Genomic DNA, 19,398 nt, shown 5'->3' on the forward strand with positions numbered 1-19,398 from the left:
GCTGAACTCCCCTCTCCTGGAAACTGGCTTTTCCACTCCCAGCCAAATCTCTGCTCCAGCATCCAGCAGGAATCATTTTGTCCTTCTGAAGAAACTTAAAATAATTGTTTGTCTTGGCAGGAATGTTTGCAGCACTCAGAAAGGATAAAGAGAAAGCTGAAGAAGTGTTTTTGTTAATGGCAACACAATCCCTTCTGTGCTCACATTGTGAAGGGCAAGAGGACACAGACCCGACCAGTACACACCTGGGCTGGGACTGGATGACATTTAAAGGTCCCTTCCAGAATTCTATGATTGTACACTCTGACTAGGACAGAACTTTCTGGCTTCTCCATTTGACACACTACTGCCACCTTGCTAGCTGGAGCATCCCTTTCTTCCTGCTCAATCCCAATCCATCTCCTTTGTGTCTCTCCCTGTGCCTCCCCATGCATGCAGATACCAGCAAAACCCTGCTACTCTCATTTGCCTGGAACCAGCCCACAGGACTGAATATCCCTCTTCAGTTCACCTCTCATGCCACTTTCCCTGCCCTCAGTCAAACCCATCTGTCCCATCCCACGGGTGTCCTGCCCTGACAGACAGCTGTACCATTCATGTTCCTTTTGCTCTTTTTGCTCCATCACTCACATGCACGTACCCACTCCACTTCCACTCTGACACCCCCGGGTGCATGAGCCTTTGCTGCTTTATAATATGGGCTCTGCACCTGCAAGGTGTGATCTAAAATGTGAAATTAGCATAAATCAACACACTTTGCATCCTAAAGGGAACACCTCCATACTACTGAAGCAGAAAGGCAAAAAGAGAAACCATCCTGACCTTGCAGAGTAGCTCACGAGGATTTTCCCTCTCAGTACCAGCACTTACACAGAAATGTTAGCACTTAGTACATGCCCAGGCTACTTGGCTGGATAAATCAGACCTTTTCTCCTTCCTTCCACAGAAAGGGCATGAGCAGGCCATTCAGCCTAGAGAAAAGCATCCTTTTCTGTGCAGTGCTTTAGGAGCACAGGCCTGGCAGAACTCCCTGCCACCTAACGAGCTCAGCCTTTATGATTACTTGGTGAATTTTTAAAATACCGAAATGTTATCCTTAGCTCTAAATAGCTCTGAGCCACTTGCATCTTTCACTGAGGGATACTTCCCCTTGGAACAGTTAAAGTGATATTAATCTTTCAGCAGACAGATCTGCAGCTGTCTTCAATAAGATGACAATCTACTCACCCCAGCCCCACGTACTGGAGGATGTGCTCCATCAGTCTCTGCCAGCCCGAGTGGCCTGGGAGCTGAGCGGGACTGGGTGGCCAGCAGGCACCAGGGCCTGGCTGTGCCAGCCCACACGAGAGCCCATGGGCTGTGAGGAGCCCGTGGGGCTGGCACAGCCCACAGCTGCTCTCTGTTTCTCCCACAGTCCCGGGATGCAGCCAGCAGCTGCCCAGAGCCAGCTCCAAAAGGAGCGGGGCAAGCCAGAGCCTGCGGGCTCAAAGGGCTGCTGGCACCAGGATGACACCACAGCCCAGGGACACTGCACCACGGGCAGGACAGGCAGCTCCTGGCCCTGCTGGAGCCTGTCCTGCCAGCACAGCCAGGCTGCGAGCAGCTTGTAAGAGCATCCACAGAGATATTTTTGGGAAAAGGGGGATTTGCAGCTGTCAGCTGGAATCTCTTCTTCTTCCCCTGGTTTTCAGGGCCACTCTGCTGCTCTGGGTGCAGATTGAGTGGAGTAAGAGCAGGTCCCTCAGAGCATCACAGCCCTGGGGCTATGCCCAAACTCAGTGAATTATTCCAGCTTCCAGGACACCACTACCAAAGGGGCTCAGCAAATAAATGCCCTGGGGACCCTGACTTAATTAGGTACTGCTGCAAAATGAAAGGAGCTGGGTTATCCCACCGACTAGTGCATCAAAACATCTTTAAAGCACATATGCAATCAGGATCCTTCAATCTTTCCATTCCCCCATGTGCTCCTGCCTCCTGCCTGTACCTGCACTGAGTGAGCAGGGGCTGCTCCCTACCCTGCCCTTGGAATTCCCACTCCCAAGAAAGACCAGGGATACAGCAGACATTTGTTTTGAGGGAGCTCACATGACCCAGGAGTCCCTGTTCAGCCCCAGGCTCTGCCAAACAGGCAGCATCCATAAGAGGAGTGTGTTTTACCACACTGCTGGATCCACCATCAATAAAATGGGTCAGAAAGTCTGTGTTTTCACTCTAAGATTGTTGTTTTTTTCAACCAAAAATTTTAGTAACTTCTAAATCAAATGTTTTTCAGATTTGAGCAATCCAAACCAAAAGAGTGAGAAACTGTTGTATCTGTTTTGTGGGTTTTTTTTCCCTCAGTCAAAAAAAGAAAAGCGGATTTTCTTTTAGGAAATGAAGGCGTATTCCTTAAAACATTGCATTTGCCCAAAACCCCAATTACTTATCAAAATTTTAAGTAGGAGCCGTTTTCTCACAGTCCTGTAGGTCTTTTGAGTTGATGCTCACAGATCTGAGGTCCAGGAAAAAGAAGAGAGGAAGCTGGAAGCTGTGAGGGCACCCAGCCCACATCCCATGCTTCAGCTCCCATGCACTGTACCCAAGGCTGCTGAGAGCACTCAGGCAGGTGGGACACCAGGACCCTGCCAGCCCTCACTAAAGAATCATCAGCCTTTGCAGGAGCAAAATGAAAAAACTTGGACTGAGAAAGCCAAAGGGCTCTGGCTCAGAATAAGCTGAAAAAAGTCCCTCCTCCAGGAGAAGGGAGGGTTTCTGCATCGCAGGCTTTCTATTTAAATTGGATGTTTTACTTTAAAATGATTTATTTTTCAAGATAAGGCTATTTCACATTCCACTGAAATGATGATAACCTGTGAGCAAAGCATGATTGAATTCAATGATTTCAAAGCCCAGCTCCCTGCCAGCTGATTGCAAGCACTTGGATGGGAGTCAGAACCCTCTTGTTCCATGCAGCAGCAGATCAATTGAACAAGATGCTATCATTTTCCACAGTCATTTTTGCATATTAAAGTCACACTTCATTTTTCCCTTTCTGTGTTTGTAAGCTGTTGAGATAAGGATTTCCCACAAGATCGGAATGAACAGCCCATTAATTCCACTTTTCCTGTCTGGCTGGCTATCTGTACCATCCCAGGGCTGACATCCTGCCATCCAACCTCTGCTGCTCTTGAGGGGATCCCTGCAAGACAGAGCCTTGCTTGCCCCAATCCTGAAGCCCAGGAAGCCCTGGAGAAAGCCGTGTGCTCTCCAGCAGATGCTTTCTCCTTGGAGCTATTGAAAATGCATGTTCCTTCTTACCCTAATAAGGCATGAAAGTGCCTGAAGAAATTCATGTGAGGTGGGTGGAAAACAGATAAAGCCGTGCACCCTCCTCCAGAGTCAGAGCACATCCCGCCTAAAGAGCACGGTGGGCCAAAAATGTGTCAGTGCTGGAACTGCAGCCAGCCTGGATGAGGCTGCTCTGGGAGAGGGCTGGAAGAAGGGGGTGAAGGCATCACACCATCACTCACCCAGTGACACTGAATCCCTCCAGCCCACAAAGCCTCACACACAGCCCCTTCTGTCAGAGGGACACACTGTGGGTGTCCTGCAGCTGGGGTGGGTGTCTGATCCTGGCTCTGGACCCCAGCACTGGGGCTTGCTGTCCCCATGGCCACACTGGATCAGAAATAGAGAAGAGATCACCCAAACCCTACAGCCCTCTCCCTGCATAGCTCCAGTGGATGGGTGAAACGAGGATTAGGCAGAGGTTTGAAAACAGCAATGTTTCTGCAGAGCTGAAGACTTCTGTGCCACACAGAAAGTGGGAGAGCTCCAGCCCTGGGCTTCAGCTGGTGCAGAAATAGATGCCAGCAACTGGGTTTCTACTAACCAAGGGTGATGAAACAGGATTATCCTCTTTATAAACACACCGAGCTCTGTGAGAAACATCTTTACTGGGACAGCAGGACTGAGGAGCATCCCCTCAATGCTGTGTCCTGGCACTCAGCTATAGCAGGGAGCCATGTGGCTGCTCTTCTTTCTCCCTGTCCATGTGCACAATGACTCTCTGAACCCTATCCATGGAAGCACCAAGATGCAGATTCCCCTTATGGGGCTGTGAGGCAGCCAGAATTCCTGGAGCAGCCAGAATACCCAGTCATCAAGGAGCTGTGCTCAGCTCAGGCCACTCCACCTGCCTCCACTTGCTAGGAGTGACCCTTCTGCTGCACCCCATGGGGAGGTGAGGGGTAGTCCTTGGCCCCCCTGCACCTCCATGCACTTGCCATTTAAGCCCAATGAGAGCTCAGGCTGTGACATCTGTGATCTTTGGTGTCTGATCAGAGAGTTCCAGAAATGCTGCTCCCAACTCCTGTGTGCCTCCCTGGCAAACAGCAGCCAACATCCCACCCGGGGCTGGGAAAAGCTCTGCCCATCTCCTGCCTGCTGCTGCCTCCGAATTACACAGCCGTCCATCACACTCAGAGGTGTGGAGTCCTGGAGCAGAGAGACTGTGAGGCTGGGAGAGCACAGGAGGATCAGTTGGTCCCTCCTGTCCTGGCAGGAGCTGTCCTGAGCCACAGCTGCTGCTGCTCACTCTCACAGGGTGCCATGAGCATCCTGCTCTCCTCCAGCTTTAGACCTAAAGGTCTGGGAATGTGCTGAACTCCTGAGGTATCTAATGCCTGTGCCTCTGGCTAAAAGTACATTTAAAAAAATCCTTTTGCTTTTCGTTAGAGCAAATCCGAAGTCTGATTTAACAGACCTAAAATCCCAGGTCTGAAATCTGGCCTCAGGGGAAGCTGAGCTGTGCTGTCAGCCCCAGGAGCACAAAGGCTACCGTGGCCACCAGCCCAGTGCTGCACTGGACACAAACCATGCCTCACCAAAGAGGTGCCTCAGGAAGTTGTCCCTTTGGTTTCCCACTTTCCCCACCATCAGTTTAAACCCCCAGGAGCAGTGGGGACAAGGGCAGAGCTGTGCCCAATGAAGCACCCTGCGAGTGGGAGAGCACAGCCGAGCCCCAGCAGCGTGGGCTGCCCCAGCCTGGCTCTCAGCTGTCACACTCAGGCCATGCTGATAAAGCCCTGCTCTGCCTGCCCTTATTTAGTCAGGAGCCTCTGCTGACTCCAGCGATTTTGGGACGTCATTTGCACCACACAGCCGCGTTCCCCAAGGAGACGCTCGCTGCTGCCCGGCCACGCAGCCTGGAAATGCTGAGCACAGGGAGACAGCAGCGACGCTGCCGGGAATGCAGCCAGGCACAAGAGGCTTGGAAAGTGATACAGGAGCTGTCAAGTGCTCTTGTTATTTGAAGGGAAAGCTAAGATGTGCCCCAAAGTCATGGGTATGGACAGAAAAACAACTTAGGCTTCAAAACCAGGCAACAGCTCACAATGTGAGCAATGCCCCTGTGTTGATGACACTGGAGCTCTTCTGTGTTTCCACAGAGCCCAGGCTCACCCTAATGAGAAAACCCCACAGAATCAGGAATTGATGCCCCACACTTCAGAACACAATCTAGAAATTCCTACAGATATCTACTGATAGTACATTAAAACAAAAGTAAACCTAAAATGTATTCACTTGTAGTTGTACTCTCTAGGTATAAACCACACAGGAGCTACAGGGCCAGCACGTGAGGACAAAGTGGTGAAGCACAGCAGTCATTACAGCCTTGAATATTTTGTTTTCCTATTGATCCCGTGACATCCTGCAGATGTATCTGAGGTGTTCCTGCCAGGACATGCACCCTTCAAAGGATCTCAGAGCTTGGCCAGACCCGTGCCTTGCAGGACACATGGCCAAGTCCCTCCATTGATTTTGGTCCAAGTCACTGGGAAGCACAACCATGTGCAGAAGCAGACCATGTCAGATACTGCTGCAATGGGATAGAGGTGGGGTTTGCAGTATTTACACTCATTTTATCCTTAAAAAGCACGTGAGAGAAGGAAAACCCCTGTAAAAGCTGCCTAGCTACTAAGCACATAGGTTTCAAAACATTAAAGGTTCCCCCTGCAGACAGTCCTGCCCTTCCTCTTACTTTATTTTATTTTCATCTGTTCTGAAGAGATGAAAGCTTCATGCTTCTTCCTCCTGTATTCTGTGGGACCATCCTCCTCATCTGACAGGCAAACACACACTGCTCCCCAGGCACAAGGAGTTTCAAGTACCTGGGGTACAAAACACCCTATTCTGTACCAGCCCATGTGCCCAGAAAGCTGTAAGGCAGCTGTTTCACACCTCAGCATGGCTTTGAACCAACTCACTCAGGGCCTGGTGGTGGCGGTCCCCTCCTCACAGTCCTCCAGCCAGTGTGTCTACTTCAGCTCCTGTGAGGTGAAGCCCCAGCTGTGATCCCAGGCTCTCCTCGTGCTTCCCATCCACCCCAACTGCTTTTCAAAGGAGTCTCCAGCAGGATGGTGGGCGGGAAAGGGGAGGTTGGAGGTGACACAGCAGGTGCCTTCACCTGGCACTGCAGAACAGCTGAGTCCCAGCTATGACAGGAATCCCTTGGGATCACAGCAGGACAAGTCCTGGAGCACCAGAAAGTGCAGGTTCATTAGCATCAGGGCTAATGAACACTCCCTGGGGTGTGTTAAGTGTGTTAACCCCACATCCATCCCTGGTTACCCCTGGGCAGGAGTAAAGCCATGTCTGCCAGCTGCTTCAGAGGCTGCATTCCAAGATGAGTTTTCTCCTGAGTGAGAGCAGCCAGGGTGAGGATTCACACTCCAGGTTCCATCCTTCTAGCTGATCCCCAGAGCTGCTGAGAGACATGCCCAGGGTTTTTACCCAACATCTGAGCAGCACCAGTAGGCTTTGCATGGGGTGAAGCTGGCTGACCTGGATGCACTGCTCAGGACAGCATGGCCCCTGCCAAATGATTTCCACTGAAATAATGAAAAACAGAGTTGTTCTCTCAGCTGACGGTAAGATGATGTCCTCAGCTTCTTGCACAACTGGATAAGCAGCTGGATTGCCAACCCAGGAGGATTCAGGAGGGAGCTGAGGAGGCCAGGGCAGTGCTGCAGGGGCAGCAGAGGCAGTAGGACAGGCAGTAGCTGGCACTGCCCACAGCCCTGGATGGAAGACCCAAAGTGAAAGAGCAGGTGGGACAAGAGCTGTGAAGCAGCCTGGTGCCTCAGACACCCTGGGAGCAGAGCATGGCACAGGGAGGTTTGGTGAGTGCACTGCCCATCGTCCCTGGCTGCTCTCTTGCTGCTCTCCTGCCCAAAGCTCACAGACAGGGCACCCCTCAGTGCTGCTGACAGCCCCCAGCCGTGCACCCCAGAGCTCAGCACGTGCCTGGGATTCCTGCGGCACAACTGGCTCAGGCAGCTTCCAGTGCTTGGGCTTGTTTTCCTCGGAATTTCTATCCCCAAAGAGCCTTTTATGGTGCAAAAGGGAGAAATCTGGCCTTCTGCTGGCATTTCACCCCCAGACAGCAGGAGGCTGTATGTTACAGCAGTTTCGTTCTGCAAGGGGCTCCCCTGAGTGCCACAAGCAAATGGAACTCAAACATCCATGTACAACAGCTCAGGTGTGCAGAGGTACCTGGGAATTTGCACAGCCCACCTGCTGTGTGCTGATAATTAGTGCCTAGTAATAAGCTTACATGCATAAATGTCATATCTTCCCCCAGGAAAGAACGGGTGTAGCCTCAAAGGGATTTTTTTGAGTAAGGGACACACTGCCGTCTGAGGAGAAATATAAATGCTCCATGTAGAAAGCTCCACCTCACAGTTATGAGCTCAGGCAAGCTAATGATAGTGCAGCCCTTCTATAAACTGTAATAATCCATTTTCACAATCCGTCTGCAATTACTCTGCCCTGGGTGTGGAAACTGAGGCAGGGTTCACAGCCAAAGCAAAAGTTGGTGGCAGAGCTGGGGTTTAAACTAAGGACCTTCTCCAGGAAAAATTATGTAGATTTAATCTCTACCCCAAATCTGAGGTGAAAGGAGGAGGGAGGAGAGCACGAGTCAGATTTACAAAAGTCATCAGGTAGAGAGAACAGCTCTGCTCCGAGCAAGATACACCAGGAATAAACCCTGATGGAAACACTGAGTTATAGTTAACAGGACAAGCAGCCTGAATTCCCCTCTCCCAGCGGGTCCAGCTCTGCTGGAAGCTGTGCTGCAGGAACAGGACTGGAGTTCCACACTGCCAGCAAGCACAACAATCCCTGCCCTGCCCAGCAGCCACACCACGGCAGGGTCTGCTGGCTGAGGGCTCCCTGGAGGAAACCAGCTTCCACGTCTTATTTCCTCCAGCTCCAAGGTTTCCTTAATAGGAAATTATTCCCCGGCCGCACTGGGGAGGGATGCAGCCCCCGCCAGGGCAGCGGGCGCATTCCAGCCCCTGACTGAAAACACTGCAGAGCCGCTTTTGATGCAAAGTGTAAATAGTGCATAATAAAAAGAGGTTTGTGTAAACCAGCCAAGCTCTCAGGGAGCAGTGTTTGCAGCTCCAGCCTCCTTATTCACGCTGTGGCCACACGCTTTTCGCGGGCACGGCAAGGCTGGTGTCAGGCTGAGCCTGCCCTGCCAGAAGGATCCAGGGCCCCACACCACCCCAGCCTGTTATTTTTATCCTAGCTGGTCCTGCATGGAGATTCACTTGCAATCCTGCTGGGTTTTCTCCACCAGTCCCCGAGGCAACTGGGTTTTGTTAAAAAAAATCAATCATGCTCCCCACAAAAGTCTGAAGAAGAAATGGCTGCCAGGAGAGTAAAGTGGGGGTTTCTCCAAGGAGTGGAATGGGGTTTGGTAATAAGTGTCCTCTTGCTTATTTCCCTGCTCTGGTTGATAATGAAGTAACTGATAATTACACAGGAATTAAAAGGAGTGAGACAGGACAGGAGTCACAGCCACTGCCCAGCAGCTGAGCAAAGCCTGTGCAGGGTGAGGTTTTCTTGGCGAGTCAGGTGAAACCTCAAGGACTGTTACGACCACATTTCCCCAAGGAAGAGGAGAGAAGGAGGAAGGCTCCCAGATCTCTGTTCTCTGCCAGGTCAGCTCTGAGACCGGCAGGAATGCTGCTGGAGGAGCACGCTGCCAACTCAGCTCGGACACAGGCAGGGATGTGAGCTGGAGGAGGAGAATTTCCCCTGCCCTTTCCAGGCAGACTTATTTCTGAAGCCACTCTTATTTCCTCTCTCCTCCATCCCAGGAGGGGCAGTGGAACAATTACACTCAGCTGCTAAAACTGACAACCCTAATGCATCCCACAAACTTCCTCCAGAGCCACATGGGGGCTCCAGGGCCAAACTGTGTTCTGCTGCAGCCCCAGTTTATCTGGGACACATCTGGCTGCTCATGAGCCTGTTGGATTTATCACCATCAAACCCTCTGTTTCTCGTGCTGTCCCATCAATGCCCAGCCTGGCACAGCATCAGGATGCTCCCCATCCTGCTGAGTGCCAGGACTGGTAACAATCCCCTCTGGACCAACCAGGGCTGCAGGGGGACAGGAGAGGGGATGAGGAAAAGGACAGCTCCTGAAGACATGGGATGGGGACCATCACCACGGGAACCTGTGTGCTGGGGCTCCAAGCACCCACCTGGATGCTGCAATCTCTGACTTCTGCCGGGCGATGGCCGCAGCCCTCTGAGCCCCCTCCACGCTCCTGTCCACCTTCTGCCGGATCTTGGCGCTCTTGAGGGGTAACACACGCTTCTTCATGCCCTTCACCAGCACATTGTGGCGGTACTTGCCCTCCTCCTTCTTGCCGTCGGGCAGCGTGGTGCAGCCGTAGCCGTGCCGCAGGTTGTCCAGCCATTCCCCCTCGTACTTGAGCCCGCTGGAGCGCTCGCTGACGCCGAAGCCGGCGCGTTTGTCGTTCTTCCACTCGCCCATGTAGGTCTCGGTGGTGGTGGCGTCGATGTCGGACTCGAAGGGGGTGTACTCCTCGCCCTCGGCGCCCTCGCCCAGGCTGACGGTGGAGGTGGCGTCGCTGGCAGCCGAGCTGATCCCGCTCTCGCTCTTGAGGAAGCTGACGCGGCTCTTCTGGCTGGCCAGGGATGACTTGGACTCGGACTTCTTCAGCTTGCCCAGCAAGGAGCCCCTGCGGAAGAGCCCCCCTTTCTTGGGCTTGCCGGCCTCTGCGTCCGCGTAGAGGCTGAGGGCGAAGCCGCCGCGGGTGATGGTGGGCGAGAGGGGCAGGCTCTCGGGGTTGGCGGCGGGCGAGTCCTGCTGGGGCAGGGTGCCATTGCTGTGCTCGCTGCGCAGGGAGGACAGCGATGTGCGCAGCGGGGAGCGCACCACCGAGGCCATGCCGTAGGGCACGCTCTGCCGCACGCCGTAGCCGTGCCGCATGCCGTTGGTGAACTGGCCCTGGTACGTGCCTGCGGAGACAAGAGGGCAGCGTGAAAAAGCAGCTCGGTTTGGCTGGAAGGGAGGTGAGCTGTGCGGCTGCACTGACCCCGGCTCCGCTGGTGCTCACCCGCATGCAAAAGCATCAGTGCCTGGGGAGCAGAGGACACCAGCACAAGGGCCTCTGCTGGCAGGTGACAGCCCTTTGCAAAGGGGCTGAGGCACCAGGGGACACTTTGCAAACTCAAAGCCACTTAGTGTACGAGATCTGGATGTTCATTCAGAGAAGGGAGCGGCAGGCAGCCCCCAGGGGTGGAGTTTGGGCCGTGCAGAGGGTGGCAGCAGCCCCAGCGGGCATGTGAGCTGCAGTGGCACATCTCTGCTTGGCTTGGTGACAGCCCCTTTGAGCCTGTTCTGCAGTCTGTCCCCTGCAGGCTGCCAGGACCAGCTCTAGACCCCTGGGTCAGGATCCCACATGTCCACTGACTGCCCTGGTACCTGAAGCCACGTCTCCTTGGTGCTGACTCTGGCTTCTCTGAGTTCCCAAAATCATGGCTGGCACCACACTGCACAAAGCAGGAGATGGGCAAAAAAGGGAGGAGAGAAGCTGCTCTGTGTGGGGTTCCTTCAGCTCTGCCCCAGAAAGCATCACCCCACCCCACTCCTCCAGACCCAGCTCAAGAGGGCAGATGGTGTCATATGATGGGATGCAGAGAACGGATCGTGTTCACCATGGCCAGGGCTGCACTTTGGCTACAGGACCCTGCTGAGAACAGCAGGACTTTGGCAGTGGCACCTTGAAGGAGGGGGACACTGCTCCTCTCCAGACCCCCTGATTCCAGAGGTGACCACATTTGCAAGCTCCAGCAGAGTGGAGACTCCCACTCTGACTTTTCTCACTAGGATGCCAAGAGACTTAAATTAGCTGCATCAGAGGCCCCACAAGAAGAGCTCCTGGGAAGGGCAAGCAGCTGTGGGGCAGCAAGCAGCCTTCACTCACAGCACCCACCACTCCAGCACGGGGAATATCAGAGCATCCCTGAGTTCTCTGGACTGGGGATGAGCCTGGGATGAGCCATCTTCCCAGTCTGGCTCTCATCAGTCTACAGATGCAGTTGCCTCAGAAACCAGCAAACCACCCAAAACAAAGGCAGCATTCCTCTCTGCTCCTGGTATTACAGGACCTGGAATGGGCCATCCCAAACCAGCACCCTGTGGAATGGAGGCTGCCAGCAGCTCCCTCAGCCTGGGGCACAGGCAGAGGGTGATGGGGGAGCACAAACACCTTTGGAAAAGCCACTCTATTCCTTTACTCTGTCAGGTGCTGCTTCATGTAAGCTGCTGTGCTGGGAGTATTTTCACAGACATCTGTCCTAAATCTGGTGTGCAAAAAGCAGTGATCTACCAGAAGACACATGATTTTGGGAGAGCAGGCACTCCCACAGTTCTGGGGGGGCTCAGACAGGGCTGGGCTGAGATGGAAGGGGGTAACCCATCTTCAAGGCATTAATTCCTCCCCCTCAAACACCATTACTGAGCCCAGGGATGACCCTGCTCCCCAAGGAGCAAATCCAGTTCCTTCTTTGGCGATCGTGGGAGTGCATATTTTACAGTCTCCCAGGCCATTTCTGCAGCATAATCTCTCCTCCCAAGCTTCAGGTTTCGTTGAAATCCTCTTTGGACCTGCCTGTGGAGTGTTAACTTACAGTGCTGAGGGCCAGGAAAGACAAGAAGTGCCCGAGTGAGCAGCAGCTGCTGTCCTGGGTGAGCTTCCCTCAGCCAGCCCCTGCCCACCCTGCAGCACAGGGGATTATGGGGTCCCTGTAAACAGTTGGTCTCCCCTAGAAAAACGTAGGGATTCAGGTAGTACATGGCATCTGCAGACTGCAGCCAGCCAAGGGGAGCCACTTGCCACAGCAAGAGGCCATTTTCCATTTTCTTGGATGAGTTTGAAGCTCTTCTAGGGAAAAACAAGGAAAAATAAGCATGGGTTTGGGCACGAGTCAGGAGTCAAGGACCATCACGGAGATGCCAGGCATCTGGGCATGTTCCTCACCATGTTCCCAAATCCCTCTCCATAAAATGGGGATGAGCCTTCCTAGTGGAAACTGAAGCTATAGAGACCCCTAGAGTGCCCCCATGTCCCTCCCTGGTGAGGTCAGTGCTCCGTCCCACCCGCCCTCCCAGAAAGCAGGGCTGACACATGATCAGGGTGACATTGGAGACCTTCTCCTAGGATGGGAACAACTTCACACGTATCAGGCTGCAGCTGGTAATGCTGCCATGTTAATTCCCTGGAAAAGCAGGTTAAGGGGGTTCAGCCACTCCTCAGGGGTCAGGTCAGAGCAGCTGCTGCACTCCAGCCCACTCTGTCCCCCTCCACAGCACCAGAGCCAGCTGGGTGGGAAAAGCCACATGGGTCTCCAGGGAGCAAGGATGGAGTGCCATCCTCAACACAAGGTTTAACACCAGCTCTGCAGGCTGCTCTCTACTCCCTGATTTCAGTCTGTACAGCACAAGCAACATCGTCCCTGTGACCAGAGCTGCCAGCCCTGCCTGGATGAGCAGAGGGCACTGACAGTGCTGCCCACGGCTGCCCAGCCAAGGCAAGGTGAGCAGGCACTGCCATGGCCCTGTCATGCTGCCATTCCCTGCCCAGCTGAGGCTCTGTGCCAGGGCATGGCCATAAAGCAGCCCTGGAGTGGAGCCAGAGGCTGCAGGGAGCGGCTGGAGGCGCCGGCAGCCGTGAGTCAGGGCACGCAGGGCTTGAGCAGAGCCAAGCCCTGCCTCACCAGCACGGCCCAGGGCAGTCAGTTCTACAGAAAACAGTGCAAGATCTCTCTGCAGCACGGCTGCACGTCCCCGAGCCACCACCACAGCCCAGTACCCACCCAGCCTGGGCAAGGGGCACGGGCAGCACACAGCTGTCAGCCAGGCTGCCACGAGCTCACACGCGTCTGAGGTTCTGCAAAAAAATAATTTTAAAAAAATGTATGTGGAACAAGTAAATCTCTATGATAGGGAGCCCACTTCCCTGCCTCCCCCCAGCCCTAGATTCATCAGGGCAGTGGGACAGACACCTCATCTCATCAGGGTGTGATTAGCAGGGAGAGGGGGCCCAATAATCCTTTATTGGCTGCATTTTTACTTGTCCTAATGACAAAAACCATTCTGCAACCTCCAAGAATACGATTCATCACCTCTGCACAGCCCCAACCAAAAGCACGTGATGCTGCCTGGGTAACTTCATAGGATGGGAAGGATTAAATTGTGGGATCAATGGAAATGACATCCCTGCAGCCTTCACCTCCAGACACTCCAAAGGGGTGGGAGCACCCTCTGCTTCACCCCAGCAGCAGGGTGGGATGGTGCATGGCTGCATCCAATGCAAAAGCTTCAGCTCCCAGTGCCCTCCAGCCCAGCAGCAAGATCCCATCACCAGCAGGGACACACTTCCCCTTCCCAGCCTGTCTCAAGGCTCCCATATAATTAGTGATGAATGTAAATAATACAAACAGTCATGTAAATAATGCAAACAGCTCAAATCGCATCCCTGCCCTACAGGCCCCTGCTGTCACCCAGATACTGTGAAGACAGGCAGGTTGGAATTCGATGTAAGTGGCCAGGGACATTTAAATGATGCACAGCACCCTGTGGAGGACAGGCCAGCAAAAACATAGTGCTGCCTTTTGGTGCCAGCAGTACTGTCTGATGGGTTCTGCTGGAAAAGAAAGCCAAAGAAAACCACATAGAGGGTAAAAAATTTCACTATATTAATTCATGTGTCAGGCAGGAGCTTTGCTACAGAGGCAGCAGATGAAAGCCAGCACCATCGTGGCTCTCCCACACCCCTTTCCTCCTTTCCCAGCCACAATCCCATGGATGCTGCTCCTTCTGTCCCAGTCCAGGCCCCTTCCCACTGCACTTGCCCTGCCACAGGATGGAGTTGTGCTGCTCCACATCACCCATTTCATCTCCCCAGTAGAGCACTTTTGCATTTCTTTTCCCCTCTTCTGTGGTCTTGTGATCACTGACTGGTCTAATTGTTTCCCCGTTGTTAACTGACACCACTGTCCTCCTTAGCACCCTAGAGAACAAATTGCAGTATCAAAAATAAGTTGGTTTTAGGTTGCATTGATTTTAAGTGATGTTTTTCCCCTTCCATACACACAAGCAGTTATTTATACAGCAAAGACAGACTTTGGGCTGGATCATGGGTATGCAGCATGATTCAGTGAGATCTTTTTCTACAGAAAAACTTGACTCAGGGTTTTGACTCACAGTCAAATGCACAAAAGTATCCAAAAAATGAGACCTTCCTTACAGCATGGACAAAACTCACTGGGCAAAGCCAAATAACTACATGTTTACTCATAGCTTACGTTACAGAACAATGAGTTCCTTCATGCTATGCCTTCCACAACCCCATTCACTGCTTCAGCCGGAGCATTCTGCCCCTCTAAAGGGCTCTGAGCTCTGTAGTGACAGAGCACGCACAAGTATATCCAGCTTGGATACACAAAGGAATGTATCAGAATGTCACTGTATCTGCCCAGCCACACACAAAGCTCTTAACCCCTTGGCTGATTTCAATCCATGTTACCGAAAGCTCCTTAAACCCATAAAGTCTCCCATAGCATTCACAAAAATAGGCTTTTGGTAGTGGGGAGAAGGGAAAATAACCCACACAGTGCCTGGGCTAAACTGTACCATGACCCTGGTTCTTACTAGACACCAAAAATCTATATGGGATTTCAAAAAGTTTCACTCCAGATTTGGTCTTTTTAAAAATCTTGGCCAGACACAAGATTCAAATACAGACAACCCTATAAGTATATTTTAATTGTATTTTAAAATGTAAATTTTTATGTATGTCTATATATATATATATATATATATATATATATATATATATATATATATATAAAAGTTAAAGTCTATTTTAAAACATCAGAATCAGCTACATTTCCCTGAAATCTGCAAGCAGTCCAACCATGACCTAAAGTTTCTGATGACCTGGCGAGGGCTGCACATTCCCAGAACCCTTTTCCTCGTGTGGCTGGCTTCCAAGGGGCTTGGGAATCGTGTCCCCTACTCGAGGGACGGCAGATATCCAAAGTCTTTCCAGATGTTTATCTTGGCAACCTCAAATTCAAACACTAACAGGTCCCATTAGCAGTCTGGCCACATCTGGATCCTGCAGGTTGCTGTGTGCAGGCAGGAGACAAAACAAAAGGTCCTGCAGGTCAGTGAGACCATTCCGCCCCGTCCTTCAGATGTGATGCCAGATGGTGATCCCTGGCTTTGGCTGCAGTTTTATCCATGTTCCTGTGCCATCAGAGAAGCTCATGCATTGAATGAACAGCTCAGACCAGCCAGGGTGTGATGATCCAGTGCACGGAGCAGCCCCTGGGCACCCCAGCACAACCCTCATGGGTTTTGGCAGGGCACATCTTCACAGATCAGGGCTAAACTGCCAGCCTCGAATGGCACCAGGGATCAAGCAGCTGGCACGTTCCTGGGTGTGGGACAGCACCCTGGGGAGTGCTGTGCTGACAGAAGCAGGATATTCTAAATCCTTACAGGAGAAAGCATTGGCTCATCTTTCCCGCTCTTCTGTCCCAAACTTTCAGTCCCATATCTAATCAAATCCTATGTCAAGTCTTGTGACTCAAAATCCTCCCCCAGAACGTTAACTGGAATTCCAGTAGTCCTTCACCCTTAGAAAGATCTGCATTTTAAGAAGCACTGTGCAAATTCAAAGGAGACCTTGACACCTCCAGAATGAAATTCCCAATGGCAGCCATTGCTGACAGTTGCCTGATTGCTGCTCTTTACTCCTCAGAGCACACCTTCCATGTCACCTACTCGTCCTATGGCCTCATGTGAAGGTTCTGTGCATGCAACCTGCACCCATTAAACCATTCCATGGTCACAGGACAGAAGGGGGAAAAATTTAAGGAGCTGGACGGATGTGTCAGTTCGTGTCTGTACCTACAACATCCAAGTGCACAAGGAAAATGGGTACACTTCAAGATTGGTTCTTAATCTTAAAGTTAGCCAAAAACCCACACAACTCATTGAGAAATATTTATGAAAAACATAGCCCTGAAATGCAGTATTGAATTAGTCCATTATTCTAATGCCTATAAATGCAGTACTTTTCATTCTGAAGATTTATATTATATTTTGCTTTTAAACTAACTCCAATGCCTGTCCTAGATAAACATAGATGCAATTTTGATCCATATTTTGAAGGGCATTTCTTTCAAATCACCCTCTCTATTTAGCTATCCTAAATGTGGCAGCCCGGAACATTAGAGTGTTGAAGAGCTACAAAATTACTTGCACAGAAATCCTTGCAATGTTTCTAACCCCAGAATTGCCACTCACACAAGAACACAATTAGAGCGAGTGTTTACAGAGCACAACAAATATCTGACTACGCAGTGCAGTTGTATAATAGCGGAGGTTGAAACCTTCCAAATAACCACAGGGATTTATTTTGGGGAAAGGCGTGTGGCTACATATTCTAAACAGCTTAGATGGACTTAACCAAAACTCTGGCAAAGCAGATGTGCAGGCAGGCTGTCAGAGGCATGCAGGCAGCGTTTGATGCATAGGAAAGGCGTGCTGGGATGCTGTGGGTGGCTTATATCCGACACGAGAACATTCACAGCTCGCTGCCTGGTGAGCGAGCACACGGCCACTGCGGTCGTGCACCAGCTGGGAATTTCTGGGTTGGTTCAGCCAGAAGCTGCAATAACCAGACCGCGTGGAACCAGGAGTCAAAGACTACACAAAGTCAAGTTGGTTGGTGTTAACTGCCAGAACAGACACTTCAGGGCAGCTTGGGGCAATGCTCCTGCTGCTCCTCCGTTGTGTCTGCAGACAGTGAGCCTCGTGCTGCGCCCACCTGGGAAAATCGGGGCACGCACACATTGACGAGCTGGAGCACCCCAAGCTCCCCTTCTTGACTGAGGCACCCCAATGGTTCATTGTAGATCACTGTCTAGATCTCACTGGTGGGGACAGCACCAGGTCAGCCCTTCAGCAGAGACAACATGCAACCTGTGTTGTCACAGGCTGGGTGTGACTGTTCATCCCCCTCCCACTCCCTCTGCAGGCTCCCTTACCTCCGTCAGCGTAGGTCTCGGTGCCGTAGCCATCCTGCAGGCCATTGTTCCATGTACCCTCGTACTTGGCTCCGCTGCTCATGCTCTGCCTCGCTCCGTACCGTCCCTTAAAGCCATGGGTCCACTCGCCTCTGTAAACCCACCGTCCTTTGGTCTCGATTCCCAGGCCGTGCCTCTTGCCTTGGGACCAGTAGCCTTCGTAGGTGTTGCCGCTGGGCCACGTGTATATGCCCACCACCTCGAAGCCGTAGTTCCAGGAGCCCGAGTACTCGCCCTGGCCCTTGGGGCCGGTGCAGATACCGTGCCCGTGGGCTTTGCCCCCCTCCCAGCCCCCGCAATAGGCGCCTCCATCATCGAAATCAAACCTGCCGCCGCTCATGGTGCCCTCCGGTGCCCCTCAGCCGGGCAGCGCTCCCAGGGGCAGCGCTCCGGGGCTCCCGCATCCCCGGAGGGAACGGGCTGGGCGCCGAGAGCGGCGGCTCCTGCCTCGCCTGGCCCGGCCGAGGGGCTGGGGCACGGCAGGAGAGAGAAATTGGACGAGAGGGAGGGGAGAAGGGCGGGCCGAGCTCCAGCCCCCCCGTAGGGGCAGCCGCTCCGAGCCGGTACCTGCCCCGCAGGCTCGGCCACGGGCCGCCCGCGGAGCCGCCCCCGCGGCAGAGGGAGGGATGGGGGTCCCGATCCCCGCGGCGGAGGAAGGGATGGGGGTCCCGAGCCGGTCCCTCTCCCCCGCCCGGCCCCGCCGCCCGCCCCGTTCTCCTCCCCCGCCGGGAGAAAGGTCAGCGCTGCCCTAACAAGGCCATCGGATCCCAGGAGCTGCTCCCAAAAATAACCCCCCGGAGCCCGGCCCCCGCCTCGGGGCCCTTTTATGAAGGAGGGGAGAGACACATCCCACCCCCCCCGCCGTTCCCCGCCCCGGGCAGGGATCCAGGCGGAGAAGAGGCTGGGAAAGTAAATGTCTGCTTAAAATAGAGCCTGGGAAGGGGCCGGCGCGCTCCCCCGGGCCGGCAGCCGCTGTCCCGCTCCGCCGGAGCCCCGCGGGATGCGAGGACGGAGCGCCCGGGCCAGGTCACTCACACCGTGTGTAACTGGGCAGAGGCAGAACACGGAGTAAGAGCACAGCTGTCACCCGAGTGCAGCAACAGCTCACTCAGCCCCTCTGCTACTTCCCAAGTGACTTTCCAGAGCTGCTTTAGGGTAATGAAAGAAGTTCAGTAGTAGTAATTTACCCCTCTCTCCCAAACAACAAACCTCCCAAACTTCCTTCTGTTTAACAGCCAGCAGCGTAATTCAGTCTGTGTGTGGAAAAGATCACAGACAGTTGCAGACACGCATAGTAACAAAAACGTCATCAAATACAGATGACAGAGGAAAAGGAGTGAAAGACCAGGTAACAGGCTAATCCAAGCCCTCTATTCTTCCAGCACACCCATCCCATTCCTAAAGACACTGTCCCAGCAAGACCACGGAGAAATTACCCTTCCTGACTGACCACCACACTGGGAAGCTGCAGGAGCTGTAGGGTGTTATCAGCCCTTCCAGGGGAGATCCCAAAACCTCATGGAACTCTGTGGTAAAGCTGCCACAGATGGTGGTGGGTTTGGACTCGGCTTTTCAACTTTCAACCTCCTCATTATCATTTCTAGGAAGAAAAGGTACAGAGGAACCACACAATATATAACTGCAAGAGAAGCTCTGTATATGGACAGCACATAAACACAGAACACCTGCAGGCACAGGTAAGAAGGACCAAGTTAGAAAGTTAATTACAAAGGGCTTCACTTTTAATCAGCCACAGGAAGCAATGAGCTCTTTGGTAAGGGACCCCAACACGACTCAGAAGTGCCATATGGCATAACTAGCCCTTTAAAGCCTTCTTCTAAAAAAGTTAGATTTTGAAATTGGCTCAAGTTAAAGTTTTTTGTTGTTTTAAACCAAGTCTTTAGACTACATAGGCACGTTTTCAAA

The 19,398-nt window shown here is 52.7% G+C and overlaps 1 protein-coding gene across 1 annotated transcript in view; it reads right to left on the reverse strand.

Annotated features, from left to right (window-relative positions):
• The window catches only part of JPH2 (junctophilin 2), a 31,758-nt gene extending 13,510 nt beyond the window's left edge, over positions 1 to 18,248 (reverse strand). The window contains exons 1-2 of the mRNA XM_088175013.1: positions 17,434 to 18,248; positions 9,546 to 10,329 (exon numbers count right to left, since the gene is read on the reverse strand). Of these exons, the coding sequence (XP_088031139.1) occupies positions 9,546 to 10,329; positions 17,434 to 17,812 (1,163 nt within the window). The 5' untranslated portion in view covers positions 17,813 to 18,248. The remainder of the gene's footprint in view (positions 1 to 9,545; positions 10,330 to 17,433) is intronic.
• Positions 18,249 to 19,398: the final 1,150 nt, after the last annotated feature.

This window comes from Sturnus vulgaris, chromosome 17, assembly GCF_052056855.1.
Source record: "Sturnus vulgaris isolate bStuVul1 chromosome 17, bStuVul1.hap1, whole genome shotgun sequence".
Lineage (NCBI taxonomy): Eukaryota > Metazoa > Chordata > Aves > Passeriformes > Sturnidae > Sturnus > Sturnus vulgaris.